We start from the raw sequence: 25,247 nt of genomic DNA on the forward strand, positions 1-25,247 counted from the left end.
ATTATAGGAAAATAAAAGCAATTAGAAAACTGTCCTGAGAATATATCTGGATGTTACTGAAGATGAATGGATTGATGTTATAACAGAGATTTGAGAATTTCGGACTCATTAGACGAGAGTTGTGAAGATTAAAGGGCAAATCAATTGTGGCCTTACGCTGAAGTACATGTTCACGGATTGTTTCCAACATTCAGTCAGAGGTCACACATTTACAGTCTTATGGGTCAGACTGGATATTTTTTTAGTGTAAAGTGGTTAAAATATGTTGTGATGTAGAAGTTAATTTTATTTTGTTGATATATTGGATAATAAATTAATAGCAAAGGAGAGCAAGAAGCAGGACTGGTCCAACTGGATGGGATATTAACTAACAGATAGTAAGTATCAGGTTCAGGTTAGAATAAGTGATTGCTGGAGGAGAAAGTAAACCCAGGATCAACCTTGGAATGGTGGCAAAATGGCAGAGGAAGGCATTTGATGGCATTCCAGATGGTGGCCTCAAAATCGATTCTCGGGGAAGGCCTCTTTATTGGACACTATTTGGTGCACAGATGGGCCTATCCTTTGGGGCAATAGATATGCCAAGGCATCGGTGCTGCCTGCCCTCAAAGAAACCCGATCTTTCTGGGGTCTGGTTTCTCTCTGGCCCCCAGACCTAACTTGTCTGAATTTCAGGGCTCATGGCCATTGATCTGCACTCACCCTCCAGATGCAGCTTATGGCGTTGCTGCTGAGGTACCGGCTGTCTGACTGGGCTGACAGGTTTGTGTAGAAGCTGCCACCTTTAATAAGGACAGCAGGTTCCTGGATCCCCACCACCTGCTGAAGCAAGGTTCCTGTCAGTGGGATCATGTCACTTCCAAAATAATTCTGGCCTTTTTATGGCTCCAAAAGTTCTAAAACACTGGGGTTTGTCTCATTCCAAACATGGGACTGCTGTAGACCTATTGATTGGTATGATTAGTCAACAATTCAATTTTCAGTGCATCATGCAAACGACAACATGTAGGAAGATGGAGTAGACAGACTGAGGTATTTATTCCACATTATTTCTTTGTTTCTATTCTGTAGGTTCTGTGATGTGTGAAGAGATGGAATTCAATCTACATCTTACCTGATATTCTTGTCCACTGAAATGGTCCTCGCCAATTAACATGAGAGCCAAACCTTCCACCCCTTCTTCAATCGCCTGTTCCAGTCTATCCCGGAAAAATTTAGTTAATTGAAGCAACAGGTAATCGTCGCAATTTGTGAAGAACTCAGTGAGTGTAGAGTTTGGATCTGTGAAAGCAAAGAAATACCAACACATTATCAATTTTCTACCCAGACGGTCACATTCCTCTCATTCCGAACAACCGAATCCTCCTGTGAACCAGGTTGTTAAAGCTGTGTTTATTTGCTTTGCTACAACACCTGGGGGAACACGTCCTGCACATGCTCAGATGTGGTATCAGAGCCTGTGACATCATAGTGAGTGACATCCCTGGGAGATCCTGTATCAAACACTTTAATTCCAAGTTAATCTGGAGAATCCCAATGCAGACACTGTCCCAGCTCAATGCTGCATTAAGAACTGGTAATTGGTAAACATATGAAAAACTAACAGTTTCATTGGAATTTCCAAGTGGTTTCCTGACAGCCGCTTCCCCCACTCGCCTTTGCACTTCCCCCACCATCCTTACCATTTCCCCACTTCATTCAAACTTTTCCTCACATCTCTCTGCCACTCTCCATGCAGGTCCTCGCTGCTGGGTCACTTCCATAGAGGGGAAGAGAGGAGAATGGCAGAACCAGAAACAATGTGTGGAAAGGCAGATACAACACATGTGCTACTTTCCATTAATCTGTATAATCAATTCATTAAAAATGTACAATTTGTCACACAACCTAGCTTCAGTTTATTGGCTTCAGATAGATTTCGATTTTGATGTAACACGGGAATTTTTTGTCTTAGCATTGCTGCCTCACAGCGCCAGGGACCCAGGTTCAATTCGGGCCTCAAGTAACTGTCTGTGTGGCGTTTGCATGTCCTCCCCGTGTCTGTGTGGGTTTCCTCCGGGTGCTCCGGTTCCCTCCCACAGTCCGATAGATTTGCAGGTTAGATGGATTGGACATGATCATTTACCCCATGGTGTCCAAATATGTGTAGGTTAGGTGGATTAGCCATGTTAAACGTGCAAGGTTATGAGCACAGGGTGGTGGAGTGGGCCTGGGAAAGATGCTCTTTGAGAGTCGGTGCAGACTCGATGGGGTGAATGGCCTCCTTCTGCACTCTGGGGATTCAATGGTTTCTATTGTTGTTTAATTTCAGTGTTCCTGAAATTTCTTGCTTTCCTGAAAAGGTCAAGAGGGCTCTTTTAATCCAATCCATTTGAAAACTAGCTGCCCCCGAGTTAACAGATCCAACTATCCAGGACAAGTGGGAAAAATATGGGAACACTATCATCTCCAATTAAGTGACAGAGCTTCCAAATAGTGATATATATCATCGTTTCTTTTGTGCTACAGGGCCACAGTCATGTGGTAAATTAGTACTCATTAGTTTCTATTCCAATTGGATGGTTAATGCTGCTTATCGTCTCAAACCTGGATATTTCTCATTGTCCAGTCACATCAGCTGATACCCTTCACACTGTTCTATCCACCTTATCGGTAAATGAGTTGTTGATGGTAGATTCAGACCATGGCGGCCGTCCCCTCCCTTCCCCCGACCTCACTTCAATAATGTGGAGATGCCAGCATTGGACTGGAGTAAACACAGTGAGAAGTCTCACAACACCAAGTTAAAGTCCAACAGGTTTATTTGGTAGCAAAATCCACTAACTTTCAGAGCGCTGCCCCTTCGTCAGGTGAGTGGGAGTTCTGTTCACAAACAGGGCACAAAGCCACAAACTCAATTTACAAAATAATGGTTGGAATGCGAGTCTTTACAGGAAATCAAGTCTTAAAGGTACAGACAATGTGAGTAGAGAGAGCATTAAGCACAGGTTAAAGAGATGTGTATTGTCTCCAGACAGGACAGTTAGTGAGATTTTGCAAGCCCAGGCAAGTCATGGGGGTTACAGATAGTGTGACATGAACCCAAGATCCCGGTTGAGGCCGTCCTCATGTGTGCGGAACTTGGCCTCACGAAGATACAAAAGGAAACCACACCCGGCCGTCCCATCGTATCGGGCAATGGGACCCTGTGCGAGAACCTCTCCGGCTATGTCGAGGGCATCCTGAAACCCATTGTACAAAGAACCCCCAGCTTTTGTCACGACACGACGGACTTCCTACAGAAACTCAGCACACATGGAGCAGTTGAACCAGGAGCACTCCTGATCACAATGGATGTCTCAGCACTCGACACCAGCATCGCCCACGACGATGGCATTGCTGCAACTGCCTCTGTACTCAACGCTGACAACTGCCAGTCTCCAGATTTTACAACTCATCCGCTTCATCCACTTCATTCAGTGGGGAATTATGCTTCGAGCCCAAATAAGTAGGGGAGGTCCTAAATGAATACTTTGCGTCGGTATTCACAAAGGAGAGGGATGTGTTGACTGGGAGTGTCTCGGAGGGGAGTGTTGACCCGTTATAGAAAATCTCCATTACAAGGGAGGAAGTGTTAGGTTTTTTAGGGAATATACAGACTGACAAATCCCCAGGGCTTGATGGAATCTATCCCAGGCTGCTCAGGGAGACGAGAGATGAAATCGCTGGGCCTCTGACGCAAATCTTTGTCTCATCACTGGACACAGGTGAGGTCCCAGAGGATTGGAGGATAGCTAATGTGGTCCCGTTATTTAAGAAGGGTAGGAAGGATAACCCGGATAATTATAGGACGGGGAGCTTGACGTCCGTGGTCGGGAAGTTGTTGGAGAGGATTCTTAGAGATAGGATGTATGCGCATTTAGAAAGGAATAAACTCATTAACGATAGTCAGCATGGTTTTGTGAGAGGGAGGTCATGCCTCACTAACCTGGTGGAGTTTTTTGAAGAAGTGACGAGAATGGTTGACGAGGGAAGGGCCGTGGATGTCGTCCATATGGACTTTAGCAAAGCGTTTGACAAAGTCCCTCATGGTAGGCTGGTGAAAAAGGTTGGATCTCATGGGATAAAGGGGGAGGTGGCTAGATGGGTGGAGAACTGGCTTGGTCACAGAAGACAGAGGGTGGTAGTGGAAGGGTCTTTTTCCGGCTGGATGCCTGTGACTAGTGGTGTTCCACAGGGCTCTGTATTGGGACCTCTGCTGTTTGTGATTTATATAAATGGTCATGGAAGAAGGTGTAACTGGGATGATCAGTAAGTTTGCGGACGACACGGAAATGGCTGGACTTTCAGATAGTGAGGAGCATTGTCAGAGGCTACAGAAGGATATAGATAGGCTGAAAATTTGGGCAAAGAAATGGCAGATGGAGTTCAATCCAGATAAATGCGAAGTGATGCATTTTGGCAGAACTAATGTAAGGGGGAGCGAAACGATAAATGGCAGAACCAGAAAGGGTGTAGATACGCAGAGGGACCTGGGTGTGCAAGTCCACAGATCCTTGAAAGTGACGTCACAGGTGGAGACAGTAGTGAATAAGGCATATGGCATGCTTGCCTTTATAGGACGGGGCATAGAGTATAAAAGTTGGGGTCTGATGTTGCAGTTGTATAGAACGTTGGTTCGGCCGCATTTGGAATACTGCGCCCAGTTCTGGTCGCCACACTACCAGAAGGACGTGGAGGCTTTGGAGAGAATACAGAGGAGGTTTACCAGGATGTTGCCTGGTATGGAGGGGCTTAGATATGAGGAGAGATTGGGTAAACTGGGGTTGTTCTCACTGTAAAGACGGAGGATGAGGGGTGACCTAATAGAGGTGTATAAAATTATGAAAGGCATAGATAGGGTGAACGGTGGGAAGCTTTTCCCCAGGTTGGTGGTGACGTTCACGAGGAGTCATAGGTTCAAGGTGAGGGACGGGGGGGGGGCGCGCGGCGGAGGTTTAACACGGATATCAGAAGGACGTATTTTACACAGAGGGTGGTGGGGGCCTGGAATGCGCTGCCGGGCAAGGTGGTGGAGGCGGAAACACTGGGAACGTTTAAGACTTATCTAGATAGCCACATGAACGGAATGGGAATGGAGGGATACAAAAGAATGGTCTAGTTTGGACCAGGGAGCAGCACGGGCTTGGAGGGCTGAAGGGCCTGTTCCTGTGCTGTGTTTTTCTTTTCTTTGTTCCTGGACCACAATGTCTTCACCTTCAACAACCAGTTCTTCATCCAGACACACGGAACAGCCATGGGGACCAAATTCGCACCTCAATATGCCAACATCTTCATGCACAGGTTCGAACAAGACTTCTTCACCACACAGGACCTTCAACCGATGGTATACACTAGATATATCGATGACATTTTCTTCCTTTGGAGTCATGGTGAACAATCATTGAAACAACTCTATGACGACATCAACAAGTTCCATCCCAACATCAGATTCACCATGGACTACTCTCCGGAATCAGTTGCATTCTTGGACACACACATCTCCATCAAGGACGGCCACCTCAGCACTTCACTGTACCCGCAAGCGCACGGATAACCTCACGATGCTCCACTTCTCCAGCTTCCACCGTAAACACATTAAAGAATCCATCCCCTATGGACAAGCCCTCCATATACACAGGATTTGCTCGGATGGAGGAGGATCGCAACAGACGCCTCCAGATGCTGAAATATGCCCTCATAAGAACAGGATATGGCGCTCGACTTATCGATCAACAGTTCCGACGCGCCACAGCACCGACCTCCTCAGAAGTCAAACACGGGACACGGTGGACAGAGTACCCTTCGTCGTCCAGTACTTCCCTGGAGCGGAAAAGCTACGACATCTTCTCCGGAGCCTTCAACATGTCATTGATGAAGACGAACATCTCGCCAAGGCCATCCCCACACCCCCACTTCTTGCCTTCAAACAACTGCACAAACTCAAACAGACCATTGTCTGCAGCAAACTACCCAGCCTTCAGGAGAACAGTGACAACACCACACAACCCTGCCACAGCAACCTCTGCAAGACGTGCCGGATCATCGACACGGATGCCATCATCTTACGTGAGAACACCATCCACCAGGTACATGGTACATACTCTTGCAACTCGGACAACGCTGTCTACCTGATGTGCTGCAGGAAAGGATGTCCCGAGGCATGGCACATGGGGGAGACCATGCAGACGCTACGACAGCGGATAAATGAACACCGGTCGACAATCACCAGGCAAGAGTGTTCTCTTCCTGTTGGGGAGCACTTCAGTGGTCACGGGCATTCGGCCTCTGATCTTCGGGTAAGCGCTCTCCAAGGCGGCCTTCACGACAACGCAGAGTCGCTGAGCAGAGACTGATAGCCAAGTTCCGCACACGAGGACGGCCTCAACCGGGATCTTGGGTTCATGTCACACTACCTGTAACCCCCACGACTTGCCTGGGCTTGCAAAATCTCACTAACTGTCCTGTCTGGAGATAATACACATCTCTTTAACCTGTGCTTAACGCTCTCTCCACTCACACTGTCTGTACGTTTGAGACTTGATTACCTGTAAAGACTCACATTCCAACCATTATTTTGTAAATTGAGTTTGTGTCTTTGTGCCCTGTTTGTGATCAGAACTCCCACTCACCTGACGAAGGAGTAGCAAGCGCTCTGAAAGCTGGTGGATTTTGCTACCAAATAAACCTGTTGGACTTTAACCTGGTGTTGTGAGACTTCTCACTGTGCTCACTTCAATAACCCATGAACATTGGCCAGAATTTTACGTTGAGCAGGTGGGGACGTGCCTGACTCAGACGTGTGTGAAATCATGGGAGAAGACATTGGGCACGTGTTTCAACATGATTGCTCATGCAATATTCCAGTGGCAGACACACCTCTGACTCTCGCCACAAATCAACCTGTCAATTTAGCCCATTAAGGGGCCAATTAAATGCAGTTTTCCATGGCTCATCTGCCTTTACATTTACTGGGCAAGCTGATTGGCCAGGCAGCCTTTAGGTTTTGGCTATAACCTGGGTCTCAGGCGGGATGAACTGTTCGAGCTGAAATAAAATGAACAGGAGTTATAGGCAACTAGCCACACCGGGGCATCGGGAGGAAGACACGTGGGTCACAGTTAGGAGGAGTAAAGGGCAGAAGGGTAAAGTACCAGAGAGTACTCCAGTGGCGGTCTCTCAAAATAGGAAGGGCTTGGTGACAGGTGTGAGAGGGGAGGGGAGTGAACAGTTAGAAGAGGGGTCACCTGTGGTTGTCCCACTCCAAAACAGGTATATTGTTTTGGATAGTGTGGAGGAGTGTGCCTCTCCAGTGGTAAGACACAGTGACCAGGTCACTGGCACACAGTCAGGCTCTGTGGCCCGGAAAGGGAAGAGAGGGGTTAGGAGAGCGATAGTGGTGGGGGATGCATCAGTTGGAGGCACAGACAGGCGATTCTGTGGATGGGAACGGGACTCCAGGATGGTAGTCTGCCTACCTGGTGCTGGGGTCACGGATGTCTCTGAGCGGATAGGAGGCATATTAAAAGGGGAAGATAAAGAAACGGATGTCATTATACACATTGGTGGAAATGACGTAGATAGGAAGAGTAGGGGGATCCTAAGAGAGCAATTCAGGGAGTTGGGAAATAGGTTAAAAAGTAGGGTCACTAGGGTGGCCATCTCTGGGCTGCTCCCAATGCCTCGTGCCAGTGAGGCTAAGAATAGGGAGTTGGTACAAATGAATGCCTGGCTAAAGGACTGGTCCAGGAGGGAGGGCTTCATTTTCATAGATCAATGGGAAGTTTTCAGGAGAGGATGGCACCTGTACAAGAGGGAGGGGTCACAACTAAGTTGGAAGGGCACAAATATCCTGGCTGGGAGCTTTGCTAGTGCAGTTCGGGGGGGGGGGTTTAAACTAGTATGGCAGGGGGGTGGGGATCAAAATATTAGGTCTACAAGTGTGGAGGCTGGGGACGAGCTTGGGGCTGGGACAAGGCTGGCAAAGAAGAAGAGCACTCTGGGGGAGGACGACCTCACTGGGCCTGGAGGTCTGGAGTGCTTATACTTCAATGCAAGGAGCGTAGCAGGTAAGACAGACGAACTTGGGGCCTTAATGCGCACGAGGAATTTGGATGTGGTTGCGGTGACAGAGACTTGGTTGAAAGAGGGACAGGACTGGCAGCTGAATATTCCAGGGTACAAGTGTTTTAGGTGAGACAGAGGAGGGGCCAAAAGAGGTGGGGGAGTAGCGGTATTAGTTGGAGAGCATATTACAGCGGTGCAGAGGGAGGACAATTCAGAGGGGTCGTGTAACGAGTCACTCTGGGTGGAGCTTAGAAACAGGAAAGGCGCAGTCACTATGTTGGGGGTGTACTACAGGCCCCCCAACAGCCCAAGGGAAGTGGAAGAATGGATATGTCAGGAGATACTGGATAGGTGCAGGAAAAATAGGTTTGTTGGAGTGGGAGACTTCAATTTCCCTGGTATAGACTGGAAATCGCTGAGGGCAGGGACTCTGGATGGGGAGGAATTTGTAAAATGTGTACAGGAGGGTTCGTTGGAACAATATGTAGACAGCCCGACTAGAGAGGGGGCTATACTGGACCTGGTACTGGGGAATGAGCCCGGTCAGGTCTTCAAAGTTTTGGTAGGGGAACATGTGGCAAATAGTGACCACAATTCTGTTAGCTTTAGGATAGTGATGGAAAAGGATGAGTGGTGTCCCAAGGGTAAGGTGTTGGATTGGGGGAAGGCTAACTTTAGTGGGATCAGGCAGAAATTGGCAGCTCTTGATTGGGAGAGGCTGTTTGAGGGTAAATCCACATCTGGTATAAGAACATAAGAACATAAGAAATAGGAGCAGGAGTAGGCCATCTAGCCCCTCGAGCCTGCCCCGCCATTCAATAAGATCATGGCTGATCTGACGTGGATCAGTACCACTTACCCGCCTGATCCCCATAACCCTTAATTCCCTTACCGATCAGGAATCCATCCATCCGCGCTTTAAACATATTCAGCGAGGTAGCCTCCACCACCTCAGTGGGCAGAGAATTCCAGAGATTCACCACCCTCTGGGAGAAGAAGTTCCTCCTCAACTCTGTCTTAAACCGACCCCCCTTTATTTTGAGGCTGTGTCCTCTAGTTTTAACTTCCTTACTAAGTGGAAAGAATCTCTCCGCCTCCACCCTATCCAGCCCCCGCATTATCTTATAAGTCTCCATAAGATCCCCCCTCATCCTTCTAAACTCCAACGAGTACAAACCCAATCTCCTCAGCCTCTCCTCATAATCCAAACCCCTCATCTCCGGTATCAACCTGGTGAACCTTCTCTGCACTCCCTCCAATGCCAATATATCCTTCCTCATATAAGGGGACCAATACTGCACACAGTATTCCAGCTGCGGCCTCACCAATGCCCTGTACAGGTGCATCAAGACATCCCTGCTTTTGTATTCTCTGCCCTTCGCAATATAGGCCAACATCCCATTTGCCTTCTTGATCACCTGTTGTACCTGCAGACTGGGCTTTTGCGTCTCATGCACAAGGACCCCCAGGTCCCTTTGCACGGTAGCATGTTTTAATTTGTTTCCATTGAGATAGTAATCCCATTTGTTATTATTTCCTCCAAAGTGTATAACCTCGCATTTATCAACGTTATACTCCATTTGCCATATCCTCGCCCACTCACTCAGCCTGTCCAAATCTCTCTGCAGATCTTCTCCGTCCTCCACACGATTCACTTTTCCACTTATCTTTGTGTCGTCTGCAAACTTCGTTACCCTTCACTCCATCCCCTCCTCCAGATCATCTATATAAATGGTAAACAGTTGCGGCCCGAGTACCGATCCCTGCGGCACGCCACTAGTTACCTTCCTCCAACCAGAAAAACACCCATTTATTCCGACTCTTTTGCTTCCTGTCGGATAGCCAGTCCCCAATCCACTTTAACACACTACCCCCAACTCCGTGTGCCCTAATCTTCTTCAGCAGTCTTTTATGGGGCACCTTATCAAACGCCTTTTGGAAATCCAAAAACACCGCATCCACCGGTTCTCCTCCATCAACCGCCCTAGTCACATCTTCATAAAAATCCAACATGTTCGTCAAGCACGACTTTCCCCTCATGAATCCATGCTGCGTCTGATTGATCGAACCATTTCTATCCAGATGCCCTGCTATCTCTTCTTTAATAATGGATTCCAGCATTTTCCCTCCTACAGACGTTAAGCTGACCGGCCTATAGTTACCCGCCTTTTGTCTCCTTCCTTTTTTAAACAGCGGCGTAACATTAGCCGTTTTCCAATCAAACGGCACTACCCCAGAATGCAACGAGTTTTGATAAATAATCACTAACGCATCCACTATTACCTCTGACATTTCTTTCAATACCCTGGGATGCATTCCATCCGGACCCGGGGACTTGTCCACCTTCAGTCTCATTAGTCTACCCAGCACTGCCTCTCTGGTAACATTAATTGTATTAAGTATTTCTCCTGCTGCCAACCCTCTATCGTTAATATTTGGCAAACTATTTGTGTCCTCCACCGTGAAGACCGACACAAAAAACTTATTTAAAGACTCAGCCATATCCTCATTTCCCACTATTAACTCCCCCCTCTCGTCCTCCAAGGGTCCAACATTCACTCTAGCCACTCTATTCCTTTTTATATATTTATAAAAACTTTTACTATCATTTTTTATATTAATTGCTAGCCTAGCTTCATAGTCTATCCTTCCTTTCTTTATCGCTTTCTTAGTCTCTCTTTGTTGTTTCTTAAATTTTTCCCAATCACTTGTTTCTCCACTATTTTTGGCCACTCTGGACGCAGCTGTTTTTATTTTAATACTCTCCTTTATTTCCTTCGTTATCCACGGCTGGTTCTCCCTTTTCTTACAATCCTTGTTTTTTGCTGGAATATATTTTTGCTGAGAACTGAAAAGGATCTCCTTAAAAATCCTCCACTGTTCCTCAGCTATCCTACCTGCCAGCCTGCTCTCCCAGTCTACCTGAGCCAATTCATCCCTCATCCTATCATATTTCCCTCTGTTCAAACAGAGGACACTGGTTTGGGACCAAACTTTCTCCTCTTCCATCTGAATCAGAAATTCGACCATATTGTGGTCACTAGACCCAAGAGGGTCCTTCACAATAAGATCCTTAATTCTACCTACCTCGTTACACAATACCAGATCCAAAATAGCTCGTTCCCTCGTCGGTTCCGTAACATGCTGTTCAAGGAAACTATCCCGACAGCATTCTAAGAACTCTTTCTCCATTCCACCCTTACCGACTTGAGTCTGCCAGTCAATGTGCATGTTGAAGTCCCCCATGATTATTGCCGTTCCGTTTTTACACGCATCCCTTATCTGCTTGTTTATAGGCCTCCCTACCTCAACATTATTATTTGGGGGCCTATATACCACACCTACTAGTGTCTTTCTCCCTCTACTATTCCTCATCTCTACCCATAATGATTCCACGTTTTGTTCCTCAGAGCCTATGTCATCCCTCAGTACTACCCTGATATTATCTCTTATTAATAGCGCGACCCCACCACCTTTTCCTTCCTGTCTATTCTTCCTAAACGCCTGATACCCCTGGATATTCATCTCCCAGTCCTGGTCACCTTTCAGCCACGTTTCTGTAATGTATGTGGCAGTCTTTTAAGGAACAGTTGTTAGGGCTACAGGACAAGCATGTGCCTGTAAAAAAGAAGGATAGGAAGGGTAGGATTAGAGAACCGTGGATAACCAGGGAAATTGAGGGACTGGTCAAAAAGAAAAGAGAGGCGTATGTTAGGTCCAAGCAGCTAAAAACGGAGGGAGCTCTGGAGGAGTACAAAGAAAGTAGGAAAGTACTCAAACGGGGAATTAGAAGAGCAAAAAGGGGTCACGAAATGTTCTTGGCAGACAGGATTAAGGAGAATCCCAAGGCATTTTATTCATACGTTAGGAACAAAAGGGTTGTTAGGGAAAAAATCGGTCCTCTCAGGGACAAAAGTGGGGACTTATGCTTGGAGCCCAAAGAAGTAGGGGAGATCCTAAATGAATACTTTGCATCGGTATTCACAAAGGAGAGGGATGTGTTGACTGGGAGTGTCTCGGAGGGGAGTGTTGAACCGTTGGAGAAAATCTCCATTACAAAAGGAGGAAGTGTTAGGTTTGTTAGAGAATATAAAGACTGACAAATCCCCAGGGCCTGATGGAATCTATCCAAGGCTGCTCAGGGGGACGAGAGGTGAAATCGTTGGGCCTCTGACGCAAATCTTTGTCTCGTCACTGGACACAGGTGAGGTGCCAGAGGATTGGAGGATAGCTAATGTGGTCCCGTTATTTAAGAAGGGTAGGAAGGATAACCCGGGTAATTATAGGCCGGTGAGCTTGACGTCCGTGGTGGGGAAGTTGTTGGAGAAGATTCTTAGAGATAGGATGTATGCGCATTTAGAAAGGAATAAACTCATTAACGATAGTCAGCATGGTTTTGTGAGAGGGAGGTCATGCCTCACTAACTTGGTGGTGTTTTTTGTAGAAGTGACCAGAATGGTTGACGAAGGAAGGGCCGTGGATGTTGTCTATATGGACTTTAGTAAAGCGTTTGACAAAGTCCCTCATGGTAGGCTAGTGAAAAAGGTTGGATCTCATGGGATAAAGGGGGAGGTGGCTAGATGGGTGGAGAACTGGCTTGGTCATAGAAGACAGAGGGTGGTAGTGGAAGGGTCTTTTTCCGGCTGGAGGCCTGTGACTAGTGGTGTTCCGCAGGGCTCTGTATTGGGACCTCTGCTGTTTGTGATTTATATAAATGATCTGGAAGGAGTAACTGGGGTGATCAGTAAGTTTGCGGACGACACAAAACTGGCAGGACTTGCAGATAGTGAGGAACATTGTCACAGGCTACAGAAGGATATAGATAGGCTGGAAATTTGGGCAAAGAAATGGCAGATGGAGTTCAATCCTGATAAATGCGAAGTGATGCATTTTGGTGGGAATAATGTAGGGAGGAGCTACACGATAAATGGAAGAACCATAAAGGGTGTAGAGACGCATAGGGACCTGGGTGTGCAAGTCCACAGATCTTTGAAGGTGACGTCACAGGTGGAGGTGGTGGTGAAGAAGGCATATGGCATGCTTGCCTTTATAGGACGGGGCATAGAGTATAAAAGTTGGGGTCTGATGTTGCAGATGTATAGAACGTTGGTTCGGCCGCATTTGGAATACTGCGTCCAGTTCTGGTCGCCACACTACCAGAAGGACGTGGAGGCTTTGGAGAGAGTACAGAGGAGGTTTACCAGGATGTTGCCTGGTATGGAGGGGCTTGGTTATGAGAAGAGATTGGGGAAACTGGGGTTGTTCTCGTTGGAAAGACGGAGGATGAGGGGAGACTTAATAGAGGTGTATAAAATTATGAAAGGCATAGATAGGGTGAACGGTGGGAAGCTTTTCCCCGGGTCGGTGGTGACGTTCACGAGGGGTCATAGGTTCAAGGTGAAGGGGGGGAGGTTTAACACAGATATCAGAAGGACATATTTTACACAGAGGGTCGTGGGGGCCTGGAATGTGTTGCCAGGCAAGGTGGTGGAGGCGGACACACTGGGAACGTTTAAGACTTATCCAGACAGCTATATGAACGGAGTGGGAATGGAGGGATACAAAAGAGTGGTCTAGTTTGGACCAGGGAGCGGCGCGGGCTAATTGTTCTTTGTTTCTCGTTTCAAGGCTTCATTCTATGATCATCTTGCTGGTGCCAGTACAGAGCGAGACTGCGGATAGTTGGGAACCTGTCTCGGGGGCAGGGAATTCAGATGGTGTTCGTAAAGCAGAAGTGGAAATGAATAGGGTTGGGAAGTATTTTCTGATCGTGGCCAGTGTGATCTCCTGGACTCGTTTCGATCGCCTCAGGGGGTCGGAGAGGAATTTCCCAAATTTTTTTTTTCCCATATTGGCCCTGGGGTTTTCACTCTGGGTTTTCGCCTCTCCCTGGAGATCACATGGTCTGGAATGGGGGGGTGGGGGTGAGTTAATAGGTTGTGATGAACAAAGCATTGTAGCTGTGAGGGACAGCTCGGTGGATAGGATATTAGGATGTAGATAGGCTGGAAAATTGGGCGGGGATCCTGGATTCAGGATTCAATCCTGGACCGGGGAGCGGCGCGGGCTTGGAGGGCCGAAGGGCCTGTTCCTGTGCTGTATTGTTCTTTGTTTGTTCTTTGAACAAAACGTGGCTGGGGATAGAGAGAGGTCTGAGTTTGATTGTGCTGCCTACTCATGGGCATAGATTTGACAATAAAATTTATTTTTCACGGGTCAGCAGCTTTCAAGTAAACTGCGAGGACAGGGAAACATGAATAGGGATTGCAGGGTGGCTGGTCCCAAGAAGAAGAAAAAATGTTCTTTGGAAACCAGGGAATAGAACAAAGGAAAGTTCCAGGAAGATTGTAGTCTCAAAAGAAAGAATCATAGAATTCCTACAGTGTAGGAGGTCATTCACCCCTGCATATCCTTCGGGGAAAATTTAGCATGGCCAGTGCACCTAACATGCACATCTTTGGAGTGAGAGAGGAACCGGAGTATCCGGAGGAAACCCATGCAGACTGGGGAGATTGTGCAGACTCCACACAGACACCCAAGGCTGGAATCGATTCCTGGGTCCCTGACACTGTGATGCAGCAGTGCCAACTACTGTGCCACCGAACAGTGGGAATCTGAACAAGGTCATGTTCAGTGTTGTTAAAGAAAGGAGCAGTGAAAGTCCCAAGAGGTACAGACAACTGCAAGAAGCCGATTTTAAATTCATTTTACAGGAAGCCAGACCTCGGATATAATCAGAAGTTGGTGACAACTTATTGAGGCCGATAGGATTCAATAAGCTATCACCAACTTCTGATTACATTGTGTTCTGTTGACATGGCTACGTGCCATAGCGAGTTTGTGGCAAGTGAAGCTTGAATCTATGTGGTGATCCAGGGCAGATGGATGCAATAAAGAGAGGCTGAAATCCTGGCAGTGTATTCTTGATGAAGACATTCAATAGAATCATCAATTGGAGAAGATTCCAAAGCGTGCACTTCAACAGCAAAGATTGCATCACTCATATGGAAAACAGAGTCCAAATGAAGCAATGGCCTAGTTTTATTATTGCTAGACTATTCATCCAGAAACTCAGCTAATGTTTCGGGGACCGGGTTCGAATCCCGCCATGGCAGCTTGCGAAATTTGAATTTTAAAAAAAATCTGGAATTAAGAATCTACCGATGACCATGGAAACAGTGTTGATGGTCAGCATTGTTGATGCTTCGCTGATGTCCTTTAGGGAAGGAAGTCTGCTGTCCTTACATGGTCTGGCCTACATGTGACTCCAGAGCGACAGCTCTGTGGTTGACTCTCAATTGCCCTCTGAAATGTCTTAGCAACTCACTAAGGGCAACTAGGAATGAACAATAAATGCTGGCCAGCCAGCAACGCCCAAGTCTCATGAATGATTAAAAAAAAGTTGGCTCAGTGAGATCAGCATTGAGAATGAAGGATTGATAAAAGAAAATTCACAGAGGGTGCTTGGGAGACATCTGTCACATGGCCACAGAGAGTAGTGTATCTGCCCACAGTTTGCCTACTGATTTACATGTACTGTTTACTCATCGAGAACATCAAAGCGTTAAATAGATTTCAGAACATGTTACCTTGTAAATTTTTATATACCTAGAAAGCAGTTTATTACAGTTTCTCTTTCCTTGTTTAATAAATATTTTATTATTTTGTTGAAACTTCATCAGTGAGATCAGACAGTGTGTAACCCGGGAGGATGGAGTCAGTGAGATCAGACAGTGTGTAACCCAGGGAGGATGGAGTCAGTGGCTCAGTTCAGTAGTTGCCATCCAAAGTAAACATCCAAACACTACATAAATAATAAAAGTTAGGATCAATTAAGCCAGGTTCGATCCTGAGATTTGACTTGTCCAGTGGTATCAGCTGGAATCTTAACTCACTGTTTAAACCGTGCTGCAGTTTGTTGGGGTGTATTTTACCGTCACACATGGCAGGAGAATCAGAGCGGGGGAGGGGCAGATCATGGAAAGGTCCGTTGATCTCGAGTGGGATTTTCCGGTTTCGTCCCTGTCTAGATTCACCTTATAGCCCCCAGCTATCTATTGGACAGTACCAGAGCTCATGAGCTCCCTACATCTGTGACTGGGATGAACCTCTAGATGGTCACTCAATTCCTCTTCCTGCTCAGACCCTGTTCTCTTTTAACTTTGTATTTGAACCATTGATTCTTGCTCAAAATCTGGAACTTTGTCCTGTAAGAAATTACGATTTTAATTATTTTCTGAACCTACCCGCATCCATTTTCACTCTTGTTGAAGATGTTGGATCTGATCCTTCAGCCATGGTGGTGTTAGACGATCCCGTATTCTGACACCCTGCAACAAATACAATTTTCCATGTAAAATTCCACCGAGAAACACCTCATAACAGCCATACATTTTACATGTAATATTTCAGGAAATTTATTTGTGACGTGGAGTCACTGCTAATTCTGTTCAATTCTTGAAATATAAAGAGAAGGTGCTGGAAAATCCCAGCAGGTCTGGCAGCATCTGAATGAAAGAAAACAGAGTAAACATGTTGAGTCCACGATGGCTCTTGGTTCGAACCCCAATGTTATCTCTGTTTCTCTCTCCACGATGCTGCCACAGCGACTGAGTTTTTCCAGCATTTTCTGTTTTTGTTCCAGATCTCCAGTAGTTCATTTTTACTCGACCTGTGTATTCTGATTTGAAACGCGTCCAGGCAAGCCCAGGCAATCTGCAAATGTTCTTTTTCCTTTGGGCTTGGCTTTCTTTCAGCAGCATCACAGGTAGAGACCGCTGACATTCCCTGTCAGTCCTCAATAACCTGTTATTAATAATTATAGTTTAAATTATGCTCAGTTCCAGACAAGATGCTGAGTTGTTTGAGCTCAATATAGGCAGTTCCCAATACCAGCTATCTATAGGACAATTCCAGTACTCAGGAACTCCCTCACCTGTGACGCTGATGTCTCTCCAGATGGTCACTCACTTCCCTCTTTCTACCAAGCCACTAGAAATATTTACCTCACAAAATGCAGCATCTCTCCTGGAACCAAACATAGTTTTACTTCCAATTATTAATAAGTAGTTTCAGTTTCCTCAGGACTTCTTTGTCTGGTAAACTAACAGTCCAGGCTCAATTCCCTATCAAATCTATCCATTGTGTCATCTGGAGAAGAGCTTTTTGCTTCATTCAGACACTCGCACGTGCAAAGACCTCTGTGCGTCGGATAGATTCTAATTATCAGATTAGCAAAGTATCTGTTGCGCAATTAATAACCGGTCTCAGTTTCCAAAGGACCTCTGTTTGGTAAACTCACAGTGCGGGTGCAATTCCCTCTCTATCAAATCTATCCATTGTGTCATCTGGAGAAGAGCTCATTGATTATAACTGACACTGCACGCTTCCAGGTGCAAAGATCGGTGTCTATCTGACACCTGCACCAGTCTGCCATGAGGGACCCTGTCAAAGGATCATTAAGATCATTGAAAGAATGTGTCCGCTTTGCTATGGGTACGATTGTGCAAAGTCCGACTGTGATTTACTTCAAGGTGAAAGTGAATGGAAAATTTGGGTTTGAGGGTATAAAGCTACAGGAGGATGGAGTCAGTGAGATCAGACAGTGTGTAACCCGGGGAGAATGGAGTCAGTGAGATCAGACAGTGTGTAATCCGGGGAGGATGGAGTCAGTGAGATCAGACAGTGTGTAACCCGGGGAGGATGGAGTCAGTGAGGTCAGACAGTGTGTAATCCGGGGAGAATGGAGTCAGTGAGATCAGACAGTGTGTAATCCGGGGAGAATGGAGTCAGTGAGATCAGACAGTGTGTAACCCGGGGAGAATGGAGTCAGTGAGATCAGACAGTGTGTAACCCGGGGAGGATGGAGTCAGTGAGATCAGACAGTGTGTAACCCGGGGAGGATGGAGTCAGTGAGGTCAGGCAGTGTGTAACCCGGGGAGGATGGAGTCAGTGAGGTCAGGCAGTGTGTAACCCGGGGAGGATGGAGTCAGTGAGGTCAGGCAGTGTGTAACCCGGGGAGGATGGAGTCAGTGAGATCAGACAGTGTGCAATCCGGGGAGGATGGAGTCAGTGAGATCAGACAGTGTGTAACCCGGGGAGGATGGAGTCAGTGAGATCAGGCAATGTGTAACCCGGGGAGGATGGAGTCAGTGAGATCAGACAGTGTGTAATCCGGGGAGAATGGAGTCAGTGAGATCAGACAGTGTGTAACCCGGGGAGGATGGAGTCAGTGAGGTCAGGCAGTGTGTAACCCGGGGAGGATGGAGTCAGTGAGGTCAGGCAGTGTGTAACCCGGGGAGGATGGAGTCAGTGAGGTCAGGCAGTGTGTCACCCGGGGAGGATGGAGTCAGTGAGATCAGACAGTGTGCAATCCGGGGAGGATGGAGTCAGTGAGATCAGACAGTGTGTAACCCGGGGAGGATGGAGTCAGTGAGATCAGGCAATGTGTAACCCGGGGAGGATGGAGTCAGTGAGATCAGACAGTGTGTAATCCGGGGAGAATGGAGTCAGTGAGATCAGGCAGTGTGTAACCCGGGGAGGATGGAGTCAGTGAGATCAGGCAGTGTGTAACCCGGGGAGGATGGAGTCAGTGAGATCAGGCAGTGTGTAACCCAGGGAGGATGGAGTCAGTGAGATCAGATAAAAGTTATAAGGAGAGGCTGAATAGACTGGGACTTTTTTCTCTGGAGGCTGAGGGGTGACCTTATAGAGGTCTATAAAATAATGAGGGGAATAGACAAGGTAGATAGTCAATATCTTTCCCCAAGGGTAGGGGAGTATAAAATTAGAGGGCATAAGTTTAAGGTGAGAGATACAAAAGTGTCCAGAGGGGCAATTTTTTCAGAGGGTGGAGAGTGTCTGGAACAAGCTGCCAGAGGTAGTGGTGGAAGCGGGTACAATTTTATCTTTTAAAAAGCATTTAGATAGTTACATGGGAACAATGGGTGTAGAGGGATATGGGCCAAATGCGGGCAATTGGGATTAGCTTAGGAGTTTAAAACAAAAAGTGCGGCATGGACAAGTTGGGCCGAAGGGCCTGTTTCCACGCTGTAAACCTCTATGACTATGGGAATAGATAACATAGAAGCAGGGAAGTTGGTTCCACCGGTAGGTGAAACTAGAACGAGGTGGCATGGCCTGAAAATAAGGGGTGCAGATTTAGGACTGAGTTGAGGAGGAACTTCTTCACACAAAGCATTGTGAATCTGTGGAATTCCCTGCCCGGTGAAGCAGTTGAGGCTGCCTTATTGAATGTTTTTAAGGCAAGGATAGATAAATTTGGAGGCCATTTGGTCCATCCAGTCTGCACCGACCACAATCCCACCCAGACCCTATCCCCGTGTTTACCCTGCTAATCCCCCTGACACCGAGGAGCAACTTAGCATGGCCAATGCACCTATCCTGCTCATCTCTGGAGAGTCGGAGGAAATCCCCGCAGACACGGGGAGAATGTGCAGACTCCACACAGACAGTGAACCAAGGCCGGCAAAGTCAGCGAGGTGAAAGTTGTGCAGTAGAAGCCCAGACAGGGCAAAGGGGTGGGGAGGGGATTTCCATGAGACACAAACATTGTGGGTTCCAGTTCTTCTCTCTCTCTCTATAGAGTTTGGGATTTGGGGCTGCTGTGGCAATACACGTGTTGCACTGTGAATGTGCACATATCCTCGTATTCAATCAAGCTCTCAGTTTCCTTGCATTTGTTGATTTACAGCCGCACAAAACAATTTAGTTTCATGTGCTGCAAATGCTCATACAGGGCCCAGACTGAAATAACAGAGATCCGTTGCTGTGTTTACTCAGACAAGCGCTTGATTGCAGTAATTTAGATGGTGCAGCAGTGTTTACACAGACACGGCCTAGATTGTAATAACAGATCTTTCTATGAAACATTGAATCATCCAATTGCTGCAGTGCAGGAGGAGGCCATTTGGTCCATCCATGTCTGTACCGCCCACAATCCCCCCCAGACCCTATCCCCGTGTTTACCCTGCTAATCCCCCTGACACTGAGCAGCAACTGAGCCTGGCCAGTGCCCCTGATGTTTGGAGAGAACATAGAACATAGAACATAGAAAGCCACAGCACAAACAGGCCCTTCGGCCCACAGGTTGCGCCGATCACATCCCCACCTCTAGGCCTATCTATAGCCCTCAATCCCATTAAATCCCATGTACTCATCCAGAAGTCTCTTAAAAGACCCCAACGAGTTTGCCTCCACCACCACCGACGTCAGCCGATTCCACTCACCCACCACCCTCTGAGTGAAAAATTTACCCCTGACATCTCCTCTGTACCTACCCCCCAGCACCTTAAACCTGTGTCCTCTCGTAGCAACCATTTCAGCCCTTGGAAATAGCCTCTGAGAGTCTACCCTATCCAGACCTCTCAACATCTTGTAAACCTCTATCAGGTCACCTCTCATCCTTCGTCTCTCCAGGGAGAAGAGACCAAGCTCCCTCAACCTATCCTCATAAGGCATGCCCCCCAATCCAGGCAACATCCTTGTAAATCTCCTCTGCACCCTTTCAATGGCTTCAACATCTTTCCTGTAATGAGGTGACCAGAACTGCGCGCAGTACTCCAAGTGGGGTCTAACCAGGGTCCTATAAAGCTGCAGCATTATCTCCCGACTCCTAAACTCAATCCCTCGATTAATGAAGGCCAGTACGCCGTACGCCTTCTTGACCGCATCCTCCACCTGCGAGGCCGATTTAAGAGTCCTATGGACCCGGACCCCAAGGTCCTTCTGATCCTCTACACTGCTAAGAATGGTACCCTTCATATTATATTGCTGCTTCATCCCATTGGATCTGCCAAAATGGATCACCACACACTTATCCGGGTTGAAGTCCATCTGCCACTTCTCCGCCCAGTCTTGCATTCTATCTATGTCTCGCTGCAACTTCTGACATCCCTCCAAACTATCCACAACACCACCTACCTTGGTGTCGTCAGCAAACTTACCAACCCATCCCTCCACTTCCTCATCCAGGTCATTTATGAAAATGACAAACAGCAAGGGTCCCAGAACAGATCCCTGGGGCACTCCACTGGTCACTGACCGCCATGCAGAGAAAGACCCCTCCACAGCCACTCTCTGCCTTCTGCAGGCAAGCCAGTTCTGGATCCACAAGGCAACAGCCCCTTGGATCCCATGCCCTCTCACTTTCTCAAGAAGTCTTGCATGGGGGACCTTATCGAACGCCTTGCTGAAGTCCATATAGACCACATCCACCGCTCTTCCTTCGTCAATGTGTTTGGTCACATTTTCAAAGAACTCAACCAGGCTCGTAAGGCACGACCTGCCCTTGACAAAGCCGTGCTGACTACTTTTGATCATACTAAACTTCTCTAGATGATCATAAATCCTGTCTCTCAGGATCCTCTCCATCAACTTACCAACCACTGAGGTTAGACTCACCGGTCGGTAATTTCCCGGGCTGTCCCTGTTCCCTTTCTTGAATATAGGGACCACATCTGCAATCCTCCAATCCTCCGGAACCTCTCCCGTCTCCATCGACGATGCAAAGATCATCGCCAAAGGCTCCGCAATCTGCTCCCTCGCCTCCCACAGTAACCTGGGGTACATCCCATCCGGTCCCGGCGACTTACCAACCTTGATGCCATTCAATAGTTCCAACACATCCTCTTTCTTTATGTCCACATGCTCGATCCTTTCTGTCCACCGCAAACCAGCAGTACAACCACCCAGATCCCTTTCCACCGTGAATACCGAGGTAAAGTATTCATTAAGCAGCTCCGCCATTTCTAACGGTTCCGCACAAACTTTTCCCCCTTCACCTTTTAAGGGTCCTATGCCTTCACATCTCATCCTTTTACTCTTGACATATTTGTAGAAAGCCTTGGGGTTCTCCTTAATCTTACCCGCCAAGGCCTTCTCATGACCCCTTCTCGCTCTCCTAATTTCCTTCTTAAGCTCCTTCCTACATCCCGTATACTCCTCTAAATCCTTAACACCTCCTAGCTCTCTGAACCTTCTGTACGCCTCTCTTTTCTTATTCACCAGGTTCATCACAACCTTCGTGCACCACGGTTCCCGTACCCTACCAACACCCCCCTGTCTCATCGAAACGTTGTCATGCAGAGCTCCAGACAAACATTCCTTGAAAATCCTCCACTTTCCTTCGGTACTTTTCCCCAAGAATGCCTCCTTCCAATTTACCCGTCTAATTTCCTCCCTGATGACACTGTATTTCCCTTTACTCCAGAGAAACACTTTCCTAGCCTGCCTGATCCTATCTCTTTCCAATGCTATCGTGAAGGAGATAGAATTATGATCGCTATCCCCAAGATGCTCACCCACCGAAAGATCCTCCACCTGTCCAGGTTCATTAGCCAGCACCAGATCAAGTACAGCCTCTCCTCTAGTAGGCTTATCCACATACTGTGTCAGGAAACTCTCCTGGACACACCTAACAAACTCCTCTCCATCCAAACCCCTAGCCCTAGGGATATTCCAATCTATGTTTGGGAAATTAAAATCTCCCATCACGACAACTCTGTTATTCCTACATCTCTCCAGGATCTGTTTCCCCATCTGCTCCTCAACATCTCTGTTACTATTGGGCGGCCTATAGAAAACACCCAGCAACGTTACCAACCCCTTCCTGTTCCTAACCTCCACCCACAGAGACTCCGTCGTCAATCCCTCCACGGCGTCCACCTTCTCTACAGCCGTGACACTATCCCTGATCAACAGTGCCACTCCCCCCCCTCTCTTGCCTCCCTCCCTGTCCTTCCTGAAACATCTAAAACCCGGCACCTGAAGCACCCAGTCCTGTCCCTGAGACATCCAAGTCTCCGTAATGGCCACCACATCACAATTCGAAGCAGCAATCCACGCTCTAAGCTCATCCACTTTATTCACTACACTCCTGGCATTAAAATAGACACATCTCAGACCTTCAGCCTGAGCACTTCCCTTCTCCATCACTCGTCTAACCTCCCTCTTACCCTGTTTACATTCCTTATCTATTTGCGAGCTAACCTCCTCGCTCTCAGTCCCCTCATTTCGATTCCCTCCCCCCAACCTTTCTAGTTTAAAGTCTCTCCAGTAGCCTTAGCCAACCTTCCCGCCAGGATATTGGTCCCCCTGGGATTCAAGTGCCACCCGTCTTTTTTAAACAGGTCACACCTGCCCCAAAAGAGGTCCCAATGATCCAAGTACCCAAATCCTTGTCCCTTGCTCCAGTCCCTCAGCCACGCATTCATTCTCCACCGATTCCTGTTCTCACTCTCCCGCGGCACAGGCAGCAATCCCAAGATTACTACCTTTGCATTCCTCTTTCTCAGCTGTCTACCTAACTCCCTATATTCTCTTTTCATGACCCCTTCCCTCTTCCTACCTATGTCAGCAGTACCTATATGCATCACGACCTTCGGCTCCTCTCCCTCCCCCTTCAGGATTTCTGGGACTCGACCAGAGACATCCCGGACCCCTGCACCAGGGAGGCAAACCACCATCCGAGAGTCCCGTCTTTGTCCGCAAAAACGCCTATCTGACCCCCTCACCGTAGAGTCCCCAATTAGCACTACCCTCCTTTCCTTACCCTTTTGCACTACTGGGCCAGGCTCAGCTCCAGAGACACTGCCACCGCTGCTTCCCCCAGGTGGGCTGTCCACCCCAGTAGTACTCAGACAGGAGTACTTATTATTAAGGGGCACATCCACCGGGGTGCTCACCATCAACTGAGTTTTCTCCTTCCTCACTGTTACCCAGTTACCCTCCTCCCGTGGTCCCGGTGTGACCACCTGCCGATAGCTCCTGTCAATGACCTCCTCACTATCCCTAACCCGGCGAAGAGTGTGAGGAAAGGGCCGCAGACACGGGGAGAATGTGCAGACTCCACACAGACAGTGAGCCAAGGCCGGGAATTGAAGCCGGCTCCCTGGCGCTGTGAGACCGCAGCACCAACCACTGAGCCACCGCGCCGCCCACAATGTAACTGACCGTCCCCGCTCTGTTAATATGATACAAAGACAGGCTGTATTTACACAGGAAACCGACATTTTAATCCTCAAGCTGAATGTTGTTGAAGTTCAAACTTTTTCTGGGCCGTTAATTCCTCCCCGTGATTCACAAACCCGGAAATACCCGGATACGCAGCAACAAACGGCAGTGCGCCTGCGCGCAGTAAGAAGCGGGCCGCACCCGCCCGGAGTGAAGTTCGCGCAGGCGCACTCGGGGCGGCGGCGGCTGGTTTCCGGCTCGCGGATTGGTCAGCTCCTGTCACGTGCTGTGAGCGGGCAGTGACTTCAGACCGCCCCCCTCCAACCTCGCGCAGAAACCGTTCACGGCCGCGCCACGTGACCGCGAGCCGCTCTCAGAGTGGGCGGGACCGCACTGCACCCTCATTCTCCATTGGAGCATTCTGCTGTCCGTCAAATAAACACAGCCAATAGGAAGCCGCTCCAGCAGAATGATTGGCAGCCAGTGCGGGCGCACTCGGGCAGCTTGTGATGAAGCAGCGACTCGCTGCCACTGGGGACAACCCCAGTCAGCGAGAGTCGGCGCCGCTGAAGTGGAGACTTTTTCTCTTATTTAATTCCTTACCGTTATTCAAAAATTCGGTGTGAACGCCGCTGGGAAAGGCCCGCACACGCAGTGAGAAACGGCGCGGCGCCTGAACTCCGCACTCGAGACGGCGGCGGCTGTTTGTCCGCTCGCCTATTGGCCAGATCCAGATCACGTGCTGTGCGTCGGCAGTGGCGTCAGAACGCCCCCTCCAGCCGCGCGCGGAAACCGTTTAACGGCCGCTTCCAGCCACGTCACTGAGTGGGCGGCACCTCATTGCGTCATCATTCGGATTTACATACAGCATGGAAACAGGCCCTTCAGCCCAACTTGTCCAGGCTGCCCCTGTTTTTAAACCCCGAAACTCGTCCCAATTGCCCACATTTGGCCCATATCCCTCTATATCCATCTAACTAAATGCTTTTTAAAAGACAAAATTGTCCCCACCTCTACTACTCCCTCTGGCAGCTCGTTCCAGACACTCACCACCCTCTGTGTGAAATAATTGCCCCTCTCACCTTCAACCTCTGCCCTCTAAGGTTCAGACTCCCCGACCTTTGGGAAAATACATGAACTATCCAGCTGATCTGTGCCCTCATTATTTTATAGACCTCGATAAGATCACC

General features: G+C 48.1%; 1 protein-coding gene across 2 annotated transcripts in view; it reads right to left on the reverse strand.

Moving 5' to 3' along the window:
• The window catches only part of LOC144486733 (NACHT, LRR and PYD domains-containing protein 3-like), a 73,441-nt gene extending 48,664 nt beyond the window's left edge, over positions 1–24,777 (reverse strand). For both annotated transcript variants that reach the window (XM_078204761.1, XM_078204760.1), the window contains exons 1-3: positions 24,661–24,777; positions 16,332–16,415; positions 1,115–1,281 (exon numbers count right to left, since the gene is read on the reverse strand). In XM_078204761.1, coding sequence (XP_078060887.1) covers positions 1,115–1,281; positions 16,332–16,383 — 219 coding nt within the window. In that variant the 5' untranslated portion in view covers positions 16,384–16,415; positions 24,661–24,777. The remainder of the gene's footprint in view (positions 1–1,114; positions 1,282–16,331; positions 16,416–24,660) is intronic.
• Positions 24,778–25,247: the final 470 nt, after the last annotated feature.

Source organism: Mustelus asterias, unplaced genomic scaffold, assembly GCF_964213995.1.
Source record: "Mustelus asterias unplaced genomic scaffold, sMusAst1.hap1.1 HAP1_SCAFFOLD_435, whole genome shotgun sequence".
NCBI lineage: Eukaryota > Metazoa > Chordata > Chondrichthyes > Carcharhiniformes > Triakidae > Mustelus > Mustelus asterias.